The sequence below is a fragment of the Haemorhous mexicanus genome, chromosome 14 (genome assembly GCF_027477595.1).
Source record: "Haemorhous mexicanus isolate bHaeMex1 chromosome 14, bHaeMex1.pri, whole genome shotgun sequence".
In the NCBI taxonomy this organism is placed as follows: Eukaryota; Metazoa; Chordata; class Aves; order Passeriformes; family Fringillidae; genus Haemorhous; species Haemorhous mexicanus.
In genome coordinates this window covers 15,627,267-15,639,768 of record NC_082354.1, presented here as the reverse complement: position 1 = coordinate 15,639,768, position 12,502 = coordinate 15,627,267, and the positions used below count along the sequence as shown (strand labels likewise).

Genomic DNA, 12,502 nt, shown 5'->3' with positions numbered 1-12,502 from the left:
GCTCTGGGTTTTGTTTCACCTTAAAAATCAGTGACTGTGTTCATCCTTCTTTTCCCTCCTTACCAGGGCTATGGATTCCAGCCCCAGTACAATGGAGATGAGCTCTCATGCACTTTAAGAAACCTGAGGAGGAGTACATCCTATAAGTTCAGGGTTTGTAACATAGTTTGTTCCTAATTTCATGTGCTTTCCTGGGCTTTGGCATTTTCCAGCAAGATTTTCAGCTTTATATGGAGACAGCAGGAATTCACCCGTTGTCCCCACAATTACCTTTTGTTGGATCAGGTTTTGGTGAAGTAATAATACAAACCAACTTTTTTGCACCAGCTAATTTTGGTATAAATGGTTGTCTTTATTTTGGTTGGGTTTTTAATAGATTTTTTAAATCACCAGCATGTTTATCCTCGTGTATTATCAACATATATTGCTGTCATTAAATAACCATTTATTCTGTATTCTGTTCCCTCCTCCAACAGCTCTTTGCCTACAACAGTGAAGGAAAAAGCAGCCCCAGTGAGGTGGTGGAACACAGCACCAAACCTGACAGACCTGGAGCTCCCAGCAAACCTGCTGTGAAGGGCAAGATCCATCCCCACAGTGTGAGAGTCACGTGGGGTAGGTGCTTTGGGGTGTCCCAGTGCTGCTGCGCTATGGGCAGCCTCTCTGATTAAATGAGAGGGAACTCAGGCTGATAACTTATCTGCAGGTATTGTTATTGCAGGAGGAATACTCAACCTTACCCCAAAATGGTTTATTTTGGGGCTGTGGAAGCACACTGGTGTTGTTCATCCATTTCTTAGAAGCACTGACTGCTGTCCTAAACCCCCCTGTGGGTTTACTGTGATGTTTAAATAATTCCTATGTTCACTTGAAAAATAAGAGCTGACACCTTCAATTGGGAGTGTTTTCCCAGTTACTCTTCCTGGCATAATCATGATTAATAATAGGAGGAAAATTGCTCAGAAAAATGTATTGTGAATAATTAAGTACACTGGTTTCTCTTGCTGTGTTTGAATGAATATTAATATGTTCACTGGAAAAGCTGATAACAAAATAATGCTTTTATATTAAAATTCTGTAACTTCAAGGTGTGGATTTCTTTCAGAACCCCCCAAGGATAATGGAGGATCAGACATCTCTAAATACTTTTTGGAAATCTCCGAGGCATCAGTTGGTAAGAAGTCACCTCTGGGTACTAATACAGTACTCAGTCTCCATCCCTGGAGGTATTTAATTTACATTTAGATGTGGGACATGGTTTAGACTTGGATTTTGGAGTTATTTTCCAGCTTAGATTATGCTTTACTCCAGCAGTCACTTCTGATTTCACATGTGTGTGTGTGTGTGTGTTGTACATGTTCTCTGTATAATTAAAAATTTCAGATTGATTCTCTGGCTTGACCACCTTAATAATTGTGTGAGAGAATTTCCAGGTGGGATTTTAGAAAGGTTTGGAAGGGTAAAGTTCTTTTCCTTCCCTCAGGAGGGAGGTGGGAGCCCGTTTACAGTGGAGCCCAGCGGGAACACGTCTGTGACCACCTCAGGCCTGGCACCTCCTACAGGCTCCGGGTGTCCTGTGCCAGCAAAGGTGGGGAGAGCCAGGTGAGCAGCAGGAGGGGAAAGGTGCTTCTGTTCCATTTCTGTTCATGTTTTAGCAAAATGCTTTATGTCTGTGCTCTGCAATGACCCGTGTCCCTGGCAGGCCTCGGATGTCACGACTGTCACCACAGCGGCCGTTCCCCCCGGGCCCTGTCCTGCCCCAGCCCTGGTGGGCAAAGCCAAGCCTAAGGAAATCACTCTGCAGTGGGGTAAGCACCAGAGTTGGAGTAAAACACTGCTCTGATTTCAGTCATCCTAATCAAAAATCTGTAGAACTCATCAGGGGGAAAAAGATGATAAAAATATAGAGATGCTGTCCGTGGCCTTAGGGGTTTTTTGGGGTTTGCAGGGGGGTTTTTGGTTTGTTTTGTGGGATTTTTCTGAAAAGATCAAAGATTCTGTCCACCTCTGGTAGGAAGATGCAGTGAGACTTAAGCAGACGTAAATATTTTCCAGTAAGAAAGCTTCCTGTGTGCCCTGACAGGCAATTGACACCTGCTTGGCAATTTAAAAATCAACTCTTGCTTTCTTACTGTTATCTCAGTAAAGAAGATAAGTAAAAATTAAAAATTAATGAAGATACACTGTTTAGTGAAGGAAACAGGGAAAATACATGAAAAAACCCTGATGAAGGCCATCTTAAACTAAGTATCAGTGCCTGCGGGGGGGGGGGGGGGGGGGGGGGGGGGGCGAAGCAAGCTTCATGAAGCATTTCTGCTCAGACACATGACAAGAGCCTGCCCTAACTTAGGGAATTTAGAAATTAATAGGCAAATGCAATCTGTTGTTGTCTGCCAGGCCCCCCAGCTGTGGATGGAGGCTCTGAGATCACAGAGTACCTCCTGGAGATGGCCAGCTCGGAGCAGGACGAGCGCAGGGTGCTCTACCAGGGCCCAGCAGCCGAGTTTGGAGTGACCAACCTGCTCCCAGGGAGGAGCTACAGCTTCTGGCTCCGGGCAGGGAACAGAGTCGGGGTGAGCACTGCACTCACCACATCTTTGACACCACACAGGGGACAGCAGTGATGCTGCTGAGGCCTTCTGTAACCTGAGTGGTGTGAACCTCTTGATGTTTGCACCTTTGGAATTGTTGGATGTGTTACCCTGAGCTCAGGCTCTGCAGATGTGGTGGGAGCAGCATTATGTGGAGGGGAGGGGGTGCCAGCCATGGCAGGCTGGGAGAAGTGTGGGATAAATGTTGGTGGCATAAAAGTGTTTGTGAAACAGTGCCCAGCTGCTGCTGGAAGGCAGATCCTGGCTGGGGGAGGGAGGAGTTACAAAACTCTGGCAGTGGGAGGAACTCAGATATCCTGTGGGAATGGGGCCAGCTTCAAGTACCTGCAAGGAATCTGAAACTGAGCTCTGAGCTCTGCTGTTTACTTCCCTGTCAAGTTAAAAATTGTTTGCTTCACTTGCACATCAGTTCTTGGCCTGGTGCTTGTTGCTGTGTTCATGCAGTGTTGTTTTCCTACAGTTTGGCCCCCACTCTGAGAAGGCAGAGCTTTGCACTGCTCCAGGACCCCCTGAGCAGTGCTGCAAACCCCTGGTAACCTGCAAAAGCGCAACTTGTGCTGTGGTTTCGTGGGAGGTAGGTGTTGGTGGCTTCCAGTACCACCCAAATTAGTGTTTGGCTTTTAGAATTGTAGTGACACATTTATGATGCACAGAAATGAGACAAATAGCATGTGTAGAGGTGGAATATTTTAAGCCCATTTCTATATAGATGTCTGTGTTGCATTTGAAAACTTTGGGAGTTATTAATTGCAGTCTTAACTGGACAAATTGGGTGGCATTTAATCCTCCTCACGGTATGGTAATTGATATAGAGTGAATTAATTCTTTTAAATGGTAAGAGATTGTGAGACAGTCAAAATTCTGGTGTGAACTCTGGTGGTGTTACAGCCACGTGTCACCTTTTAACTTCAGATCCCTTGGAACAGTCCTCAGGTTTCAACCCCAGTGCTTCCAAAGGTTGGGTTTGATGATCTTGGAGGTGTTTTCCAACCTTTTCTGTGACTCTCACCCATTGTCTCAGTGTGACAGAGCTGCCCCCTGGGTGCTGGGGGTGTGTAAGTGCAAGAGCTGAGCAGAATTTCTCCCTCACCCCGCAGAGCCCAGCGTGCAACGGAGCAGAAATCACCGAGTACAGGCTGGACTGGGGCCAGGTGGAGGGGTCCATGCACATCATCTACACTGGCCCCTGCCAGAGCTATGAGGTCAAGGGGCTCACACCTGCAACCACCTATTACTGCAGAGTCCAGGTAGGAAGAGCCTTTTGGTGCCACTGGGCACTTGCAGTCTGGGGACAAACTCCAGCTAGAGAGGAATAAAGTCATGTGCTGTCACCCGCTCATGCAATAGAGAAGGTAATTGGGAAAAACACTTCCCTTGTCCCCCAGTCCCTCCTCATTCCCTGAATCTGAAAGAGTTTAGATCCAGTGTGCTGTGAAATACCAGCTTTACAGATGCTTTGCCCTGTTGACAAATTATTCAGGAGATTTTCCACTCTCTTCCACGTTGCTTTTAAGAACACACAGAAGGCTGTTAGAGCTGTGACTGCCTGCTTGGAAAACAGGGATTTGGTAACTCCTGTGTGGTGTCTTCCAGGCTGTGAACGTGGCTGGGGCGGGGCTGTTTGGGGACACGGGTGTGGTGACCACGCCCCCATCAGTGCCCGCAGCCGTGGCCGTGCTCCACTTACTTGAAGAGGATCAGGTGGAAATTTCCCCTCCTTTCTCCACGTGCCTTGCAATCCAGTGGGAAGAGCCCTGCTGCCACGGGGCAGAGATCACAGGCTACAACATCGAGTATGGGGAGAAACAGCTGGTCACTGTGGGGAGAAACACGACCCATGTCCTTGAGAATCTGCTGCCTGACACCCTGTACAGGTAAGAATTATTATACAAGTTAAGAAGAATTAGTCTACAAATCACATTTGTAGGATTTAAAAGTCCTTTGAGGGTAGTGCTTTAAATTTTTAGAGCAATATTTCCTGCATCTTGCAGACTATTTGCCTAATTCATCCTGCGGCTCTAAAAAAACTCGTAAAATTGTCATATCCAGAGTCCAGCCATGATATTGACAGGAGTGAGATCGTGGTTGGTGTTAAAGTTCACATTCTGTCTCAAAGACAAGACTTTAAGGTTTCTGGGTTTAGAATTTTACATTGTGGGGCTGAGCTGTGTGGTGAGAAGATGGATAGACAGGTAAGAGCAGAGCAGGGGGGATCCTGTGACCTCAGTCTTGGTTGAAGCTGAGTTCAGATTTAATTTCTGACTGCATCTTAATTGCTTTACTGTTTGGAGTTAACACTCTCTACACCTTTTAACTCTTGCTTTGTTACCCAGCACTTTTTGTGACCATGTGGCTGCTCTTTCCCATCCCCAGGATCAGGGTGCAGGCCATCAACAGCTTTGGAGTCGGTCCTTTCAGTCATTCCATGAAAGCCAAAACCAAACCACTACCTCCTGACCCTCCCCACCTGGAATGTGTTGTCTTCAGCTACCAGAGCCTTAAACTGAAATGGGGAGAAGGGCCCAGCAGAGCTTTAATTCCCAACCCTACTCAGTTCAACCTGCAGATGGAGGACAGGTTTGGCAGGTGAGACCATTAAGAATCTTGTGGTTTACCACTTCATGTCAAGTTTTTAAGGTGTTTTATGTTATTCACCCTTCTCTTGGCACCACTGAGTCATTTGAGCATCCCAGAGTTTGCCCTTTGCAGTTTTGCATCCCATCTTTCAACCAGAAATGCTGTCAACAACTTGCATTTCTGCTGCCTGTAAACAGTAAATACTGTCTTAAAGAATAAATACCTTACCACCATCCTGTGCTGGCAGGGTTATTTTTGGACATTCAAAAACAAAGTTGGCCCTGCATATAAGAAACAGGGGTTGGCCAGCTGTTCTTTAACAGGTAATTTCAATTTATTTTGAATATTCAGGGGTTTTTCTCTTGATTCAGAGGAGTTGGGCTCTGCAGCCTCAGTCAGAAGAAAGCTGAGATACCCAGAAGGCAGCATCGCTTCTTTGTCTTTAACTCATATCCCAGTGTTTCAGGTCTGATACTGCTCTAAACATTTGTGATAGCTGGGTAACTCTGTGTGTGTTCTGTGTCCCCCAGGTTTGTGACAGTCTATAATGGTCCCTGTCACACCTACAAGGTGCAGAGGCTCAGTGAATCCACCACGTACCATTTCCGCATCCAGGCGTACAACGACGCTGGGGAAGGAGCCTTCTCGGAGGTCTGTGCTTTCACCACCACCAAGTCTCCACCTGCACCTCTCAAAGGTGAGCTGGCACTGCCCTGGCTGCAAGCCACTGCTGGGCAGGATTGGATCCTACAAGCTGACCCTCAGCCAGCCTTTGCGAGGACAGAGACACAAACTCTCTCTGATGGGCTTTGTCTGGGTGTGAAAAGGGCTCTTTTGTTGTCATCACCTCCTGCACTGCAGCTCCTCACCCCTGAACTGAGCATTCCTATCTTTGCTCAGCTGGAAAGGCATTTGGCAGGGTTATCCATCAAAGCAGTGTGTAGGCAAATGAGGGCACAGCTAATTCCTCTGATCTTCACTTTTTAACATGGACATTAAAGGTCATCATTAAAGTCACTGTTAAGGTCAGAGTGCTGAGTGCCTGAAGCAAAATTGATTGACTGGACCATGGTTAGAACATAATTTCAGCTCTGCACGCAGGCAGAAATGCTGGGTTCTGTAGTGACTTGAAAGTTTCTCTTTACAAACATGGGCTCACCCTGGCAGCTCAAAAAGACCAACAGGTATAACCTACACATAGCAATGATCATTTTTTAAGCTCATGTCATCAAATAAAAGAAAAAGAAAGAAACAAATGCTTTATATTATTGGAATAAATTGCCTCTAATCATGACAGCTGTACATCTGTAGAGACCATTGTTCTTTTTCTAAAGCACCAACAAATCACTCTATTTTGCAGCACCCAAAGTGATTCAGCTGGAAGAAAACACTTTTGAAATCACATGGGAGCTTCTACAGCCGATGAAAGGAGATTCCATTGTTTACATCCTTCAGCTTGCTGCTGGCAGAGAGTTTGATCAGGTACCTTTTATACAGCTTCAGGAATGTGAGGAGTTTTTCCTGGGAAAAGTTATTACCAAAGAAAGGTGTGCATATTTCTTGTGGAAGGTGTCCTTGCACATGGCAGAGGGTGGAATGAGATTGGCTTTAAGGTCTCTTCCAACCCAAACCACGCTGTGATTCCATTATTTGAAGGTTGAAATTCTGTTCGGGGAAGATGGCAGGCTTTTCATTTCAGAAAGTGTGAAGTGGGTGTACACTGGTTTATCCTGTTCTCCCAACAGTTCCTTTGGCTCTTGATTCTTAATCCTCATGGTCTGTGGTACCACTGCCTCTGTTAATCAGAGAGTCCATTTTGATGGAGGAGCTTTAGGGAAGAAAAAGCAGGATGGTTTTTTCTCCTTTCTGAGCCTCCCAGCCCAGGTGAGGCCTTAGTGTGGGGGTGTAGCAGGAAACTTCAATGAATTCTGAATTGTCCAGAGATTTAAGCTGTGGTTTTACAAAGCTGGGGAGAGGAGGGCAACTCCAGGCTGTGCCCAGCACCGCCCACACCCCTGGAGCAGGACAGGCAGTTCCAGGTGCTGGTGCTGAGTGCGCTGCTCCTGCCTGAAGCAGCTCCTGTCTCCTGCCAGGTGTACAAGGGCCCCGAGCCGTGCTTCCGGCTGCCAGTCGCACAGACGAACTGTGAGTACCGCGTGCGCGTCTGCGCCTGCCGCCAGTGCCACGACCTGCCGGGCTGCCCGGAGCTCTGCGGCCCCTACAGCCCCAGCACCGTGTTCTGCTGCCAGCGCCGGGAGCCGGGCCCCGCCGCCGCCCCGGCGGGCGCGGAGCTGGCGCAGAGCGGGAAGCGGCTGCGCGAGGAGCGCGCCATCGCCATCGCGCTGCTCTGCGGCTTCGCCGTGGTCGCCATCCTCTTCGCCGTGGTCATCCAGTACTTCGTCATCAAGTAGGGCAGAGCTGGCCCCGCTCAGCTGTCTGTACAGAGCTCTCTGGGGTATTTATGGGTAGTTCAGTGAAATCCTAGCTGGGAACCCCTCGCTCCGTGCGTTCCCGCTCCTGCTGCTGGCTGCCGGCGAGGCTGGCTCGGCAGTTCCTTTCCAAATGCTGGACACAGATTTCCTGTAGAGAGGGTGATCCCGGGGCCTCTGCAATCAGGGTGAGCTGTTAGAGAACAGCAATCAGCTGCCTTACGGTGCACACTGGAGGGGTGTGTGCACGCTCCTCCTTTCTCCCCATCCCAGCCAGTTGGAGAGGGAAGGCATTGCTAGAACAGTCCTTTGCCAGCACCACCAGAGCAGCGGGAGGCGATGGCTGTTCCATCGAGTTTCGCTGTAGTTTGATATCCATGAAATCCAGCAGCACAAGTGCTTTGAGCTTAGAGCAGAACTGCAGAGCCTACTAGAGCATACCACATTTACTAGACTGTAGAAGGAAAGCAGAATATTGACTTAGTGATATTACTACTTTACAGTTATTTTAATACTTGGGATTCAGTAATAATCATTTCAAGTGTTGGAGTAGAGGGTGCCAGGGTTTTTTAGGGTTTTAATCCAAACCAATGCCAGCAGGACGTGGCGCTTGGCTGGGATGCCCAGGAAAGGCTCTGCCCGGAATGTTCCTGCTGTCCTGAGCAGCTTTGGCCCAATCCACATTTCACTCTCAGTGCCTGAGAGAAAAGTAATTCCCTGTGCAGCGTGCTCAGAACAGCACAGGAGTTGTCTTTAAGGAGAAAGAGTGCATTTATGATAAATGTTACACTATTTGGCTCAAACTGAGCAAATGTTTTTTGTACTATTATTAACCTAAAAAATAAAAAGTTCAGCCTGCTTTGGGTGCCCTTCTAACTTAACCCCAACGAGCAAATTGTACGTGAGAGAACTCTTTTTAGATAACGTTTATACAATGTTTTAAACTTGCTATCCCAGTGGTAGCAGCTTCACATTCCATGGTTTTCCTGTTGGGAATGTTCAGCCTGCTATGAACTTGTCTGAAACTCGTCCTGGTCGGCTGGGGGATATTTTTGTGGACACTGTGCACTACATTTGACTGTTGTGTTCCATCTGCTTGTGAATCCCTGAGGAGGAGCCTGGCAGCTCTTGGCTCCATTAGATCAAAGCTTTTGAAAGCTGGAACTCACAAATTTCCAATGTTTCAGGATGGGTCTTGCCAACAGCATTTGGAACATGCCACAGAACGGTAGATTTAGGGTATTCTGCAAAGTCTGTGGTTCCACTTGGGCCATCAGAACGATGCACTTGTGGGTGGGAGGGTGGATGTGACAGAGCTACAGGCGATGTGTTTCCAGTAATTAATTAATCACTTTTAAGGGTCTTTCTCCTACAGCAGTTGAGGAATAATGTTGTGTTAGAGTTTGAGGCATTGTGTTGTATTTCAGATGTGGAAAACCTAAATTATGACCTAGTATCACTTAATCCTCTTCACAGTAGATCGATGGTGCAATCTGAAATTAATCTTTTCAAAACTTACTCTTCATTTTTGTACTCTATTTATTTTGATTAAAAGTCCTGGAAAGAAAAAAAATGTATGTTTGAATGTATTGTTCTACTTGTAGCAGAACTTTAAGTTAATCATTTATTATATCATAGAAATCTCTCCCTCCAGTGTCAGAGTTTTATACAGATATTAGTCTCTAGTTTGCAGAAGAGTTTACAATCTGTCTTTATTTTCCTCATAGTCTCCCTTTAGCAGATAAACTGCCTGCAGCAAATCTCCGTTGCCAAAGGGTTCTTTTTAAACTCCTTTGAACCAACTTGTAGAAGTTTATTTGGCAATAATAGCCCTGAAATTAGGATTGCAGAGTAAATACTAACAAGTCATCACTGCTAAAAAATGAAATCGAATCCTTTTGTGATTGCCACAAAATGCTCATGTTTCCAGTAAATATCTGGGATTTGTACTGCAATACGGATTTTCCATCAGCTGTTGCCCATTCCAGAAGGATGTACCCTCGTGGCATTAATGTATTTTAGGTATCTTCAGTTTTCTTGTATTGTCATTTTTGAGGTATCTCAAACGTATGTTAAAGCTGCCATGCATTGTATTACTAAATTGTAACTATCAAATAGATAATATATTTAATACAGCCAATAAATAATACAAATGTATTCAAATTTGACTCCGAGCTCCTGTGGTTTTGTGGGATTTAGTCTCACTTGTGTCATGTGTAATGTAAGGGAAGGGAACGTGCTCAGTGTCATTAACGGCTGAATTAATTTGGGACCCTTGGAATATCACTTCCATTTCTCCTCACATTGCGGGAAGGACCTGCAGTTTCCAGGTGAGGTAGGACAGTTCTTTGATACTGGAAATTGAATTGTTTGGGGCTGATTGCCAATTTTCCATCATTTTGTGTTGACTCAGGGCTTTTCCCCCTTAAGCTCTTCTCCAGCATTTACTGCAGATTGCGGAATTTTTTTGACAGTGCCTTAGTGATCTGATAAAGATAAGATGGGAAAGGCTTTATTTGAACATCATTCCCAAAGAGACAGCTGGACAATCAGCCTGGGTAAACTTTCCACTTGAGGAACAATCAGGGGTGAGGAGGTGGAAAATGCTGGGGTGGAGGAGGCAAGAGGAGTAGGGGCCAGCATGAGGGAATCCCAGGGGAAGGCTCTGGGAAACTGGAAGCACAGGGCCAGAGGGAGCAGGGACACCCAGCAGCAGGATGTCCTCACAGTCCTCAGAATTCCTCCAAAACCTGGGAATGGGGCTCTAGCAGAAATGAGGGCTCAGCTACAAAACAAACCTCTTCCTCTGAGCTTGGCTCTTTGCAACTCTTCTGCTCCCAAGGACTGCTCAAATGCCAGAGTTTTGTGGAGCCAAATAGTGTGGGATTAGTGCTGGAAAGGTCAGAGCTGAGCACAGGCACTGCATTGTCCAGCAAATCCCAGATCTGATGTTAGGGAGATTCCTGCTGCCCTTTCCAAGAGGCAGAAGCTCTGGCTGGAGTTGTTCTTGCAGATTTGGACACCTCCCAACAAGAAAAGCTGTCCTTGTGCCAGGGCTCTGCACGGCTGCACCCTGAACACCTCAACAAATCTTGTCTGGGAAGAAATTCCCAGTGAAATTTCATAGAATGGTGGAACGGGTTGGGTTGGGTTGGGAGGGACCTTAAAGCTCATCTTGTTCCCCTCCCTGCCAGACAGGGACACCTTCCCCTATCCCAGGCTGCTCCAAGCCCCATCCATCCTGGCCTTGAACACTTCCAGGGATTTCAAATTTATGGGATTTAAATCCTGCACCCTGAGCAGAGCCACGTGCCCAGGCTGTGCTCCTGTTTCTCCAGCAGATGATTCCCAGCTGGCCGCAGCTGCCCGGGATGAACGACCCGCGGCAGACGGAGGCGTCGGCGCGGGGCCAGGACACACCATGACCCCATTTCCTGTTTTCCAACACTGAAAGCAGCCCAGTGGCTGAGCAGAGGGGAAGGGTGGCTGCTCTTCCATTGGGCCAGTGTGTGGTGCCTAGGCAATGTGTCTTTGTGTGTTTATCATGGGGAAAAGGAGGCTCGGGGGGACCTTGTGGCTCTGCACAACAGACAGGAGGGGACAGCCGGAGGGGTCAGGCTCTGCTTCCAGGGAACAGGGACAGGAGGAGAGGGAACAGCCTCAGGCTGGGCCAGGAGAGGGTTAGGTTGGACATCAGCGGGAATTTCTTCATGGAAAAGGTTGTTAAACATTGGAATTGCCCCGGGAGGTGGTGGAGTTCCCATCCCTGGAGGTGTCCAGGGAAGGACTGGAGGTGGCACTCAGTGCTCTGGGGCTGTGACAAGGTGGGGGTCAGGCACACCTTGGACTCCATGGTCTTGGAGGGCTTTTCCAGCCCCATGATTCCCAGCATGGCTGTGCCCCACAGGGGTATCCATGGGGAGAAGCACCCACGGCCAGGAAGGTGTTTGTGGCCTGGGGACAGGTGGCTGCCTGGGGGACAGGGCTCTCCCTGTCTTCTCCTGCTGCTTTCCTCACAGAAATCCTGCAAGGAGCTCCTGGTTGTGCTTCCCAGCATGGAAAGTCACCTGTGAGCAGGTGGAGAAGGTGGCACAGAGGGAGCAGAGGAGTAGTGCACTGGATTTAAAGATAAATCCCAAGCCCCACAGAAGTGCAAACCATCATTTTCTTTCCAGCCTCAGGAATAAACAATGTGGCAGCCTCCAGCTCCATCCATGTGCTGATCCCAGCCTGATCCCAGCCTGTGGAAGAGCTGCTCTCCCCCTCTTTCCTAAAACAAGGGGAAAGAAAAGTGGATTTAGTTGTAGAAGGTCAGCGACTGGAATTCCTCCTCCCTCCCTCCTCCCAGGATGTTTTTGTGTAACACACTCTGACTCATGGAAGTCAAATGACTTGGCCTCTGAGCTGCCTCAGCACAGGATTCTGGCACAGGGATCCCGTGCCTGCCCCTCGTGCTGGGTGAGGGTTTTCCAGCTCCTCCAGGCGCTGCTGGAGCCATGGGGCTGCTCCTGCTCCCCCAGGCTGGTCCCAAACCCAGGGCAGGGCTGGGATGTGTCTCCAGCCAGGCTGGCTGATCCAGGTGCTGAATGCCTGCCTGCGTGTGGATGGGGAGTACCAGAGCTGCTGCTGGAATGTTCCGCAGGGCGGATCAGAGGGAGCAGCTCTTGGTTTGTCCCTGTCTCTGAGGAGCTGGGATGGGAGTCCCCAGCACATCCTCCAGGCCTGGCTGCAGTCAGACCATCCCGGGTTATAACAACACATTGCAATTGCTTCTGCAACACTGCTGATTGCCTGCCTGACAAAATCACAACAAAACTTTATTTTTTGTTCTGTTTTGCCTCAGAAAGTGAGAAACTTTTACAAAACTCACATGGAATGGGCTCT

The 12,502-nt window shown here is 48.0% G+C and overlaps 1 protein-coding gene across 2 annotated transcripts in view; it reads left to right on the top strand.

Moving 5' to 3' along the window:
• Nucleotides 1-9,786, top strand: part of LOC132333886 (fibronectin type-III domain-containing protein 3a-like) — a 39,093-nt gene extending 29,307 nt beyond the window's left edge. For both annotated transcript variants that reach the window (XM_059859430.1, XM_059859431.1), the window contains exons 15-27: nucleotides 67-153; nucleotides 477-615; nucleotides 1,106-1,174; nucleotides 1,484-1,602; nucleotides 1,703-1,808; nucleotides 2,398-2,573; nucleotides 3,073-3,186; nucleotides 3,710-3,859; nucleotides 4,206-4,486; nucleotides 4,986-5,198; nucleotides 5,720-5,886; nucleotides 6,550-6,671; nucleotides 7,283-9,786. In XM_059859430.1, the coding sequence (XP_059715413.1) occupies nucleotides 67-153; nucleotides 477-615; nucleotides 1,106-1,174; nucleotides 1,484-1,602; nucleotides 1,703-1,808; nucleotides 2,398-2,573; nucleotides 3,073-3,186; nucleotides 3,710-3,859; nucleotides 4,206-4,486; nucleotides 4,986-5,198; nucleotides 5,720-5,886; nucleotides 6,550-6,671; nucleotides 7,283-7,600 (2,061 nt within the window). In that variant the 3' untranslated portion in view covers nucleotides 7,601-9,786. The remainder of the gene's footprint in view (nucleotides 1-66; nucleotides 154-476; nucleotides 616-1,105; nucleotides 1,175-1,483; nucleotides 1,603-1,702; nucleotides 1,809-2,397; nucleotides 2,574-3,072; nucleotides 3,187-3,709; nucleotides 3,860-4,205; nucleotides 4,487-4,985; nucleotides 5,199-5,719; nucleotides 5,887-6,549; nucleotides 6,672-7,282) is intronic.
• Nucleotides 9,787-12,502: the final 2,716 nt, after the last annotated feature.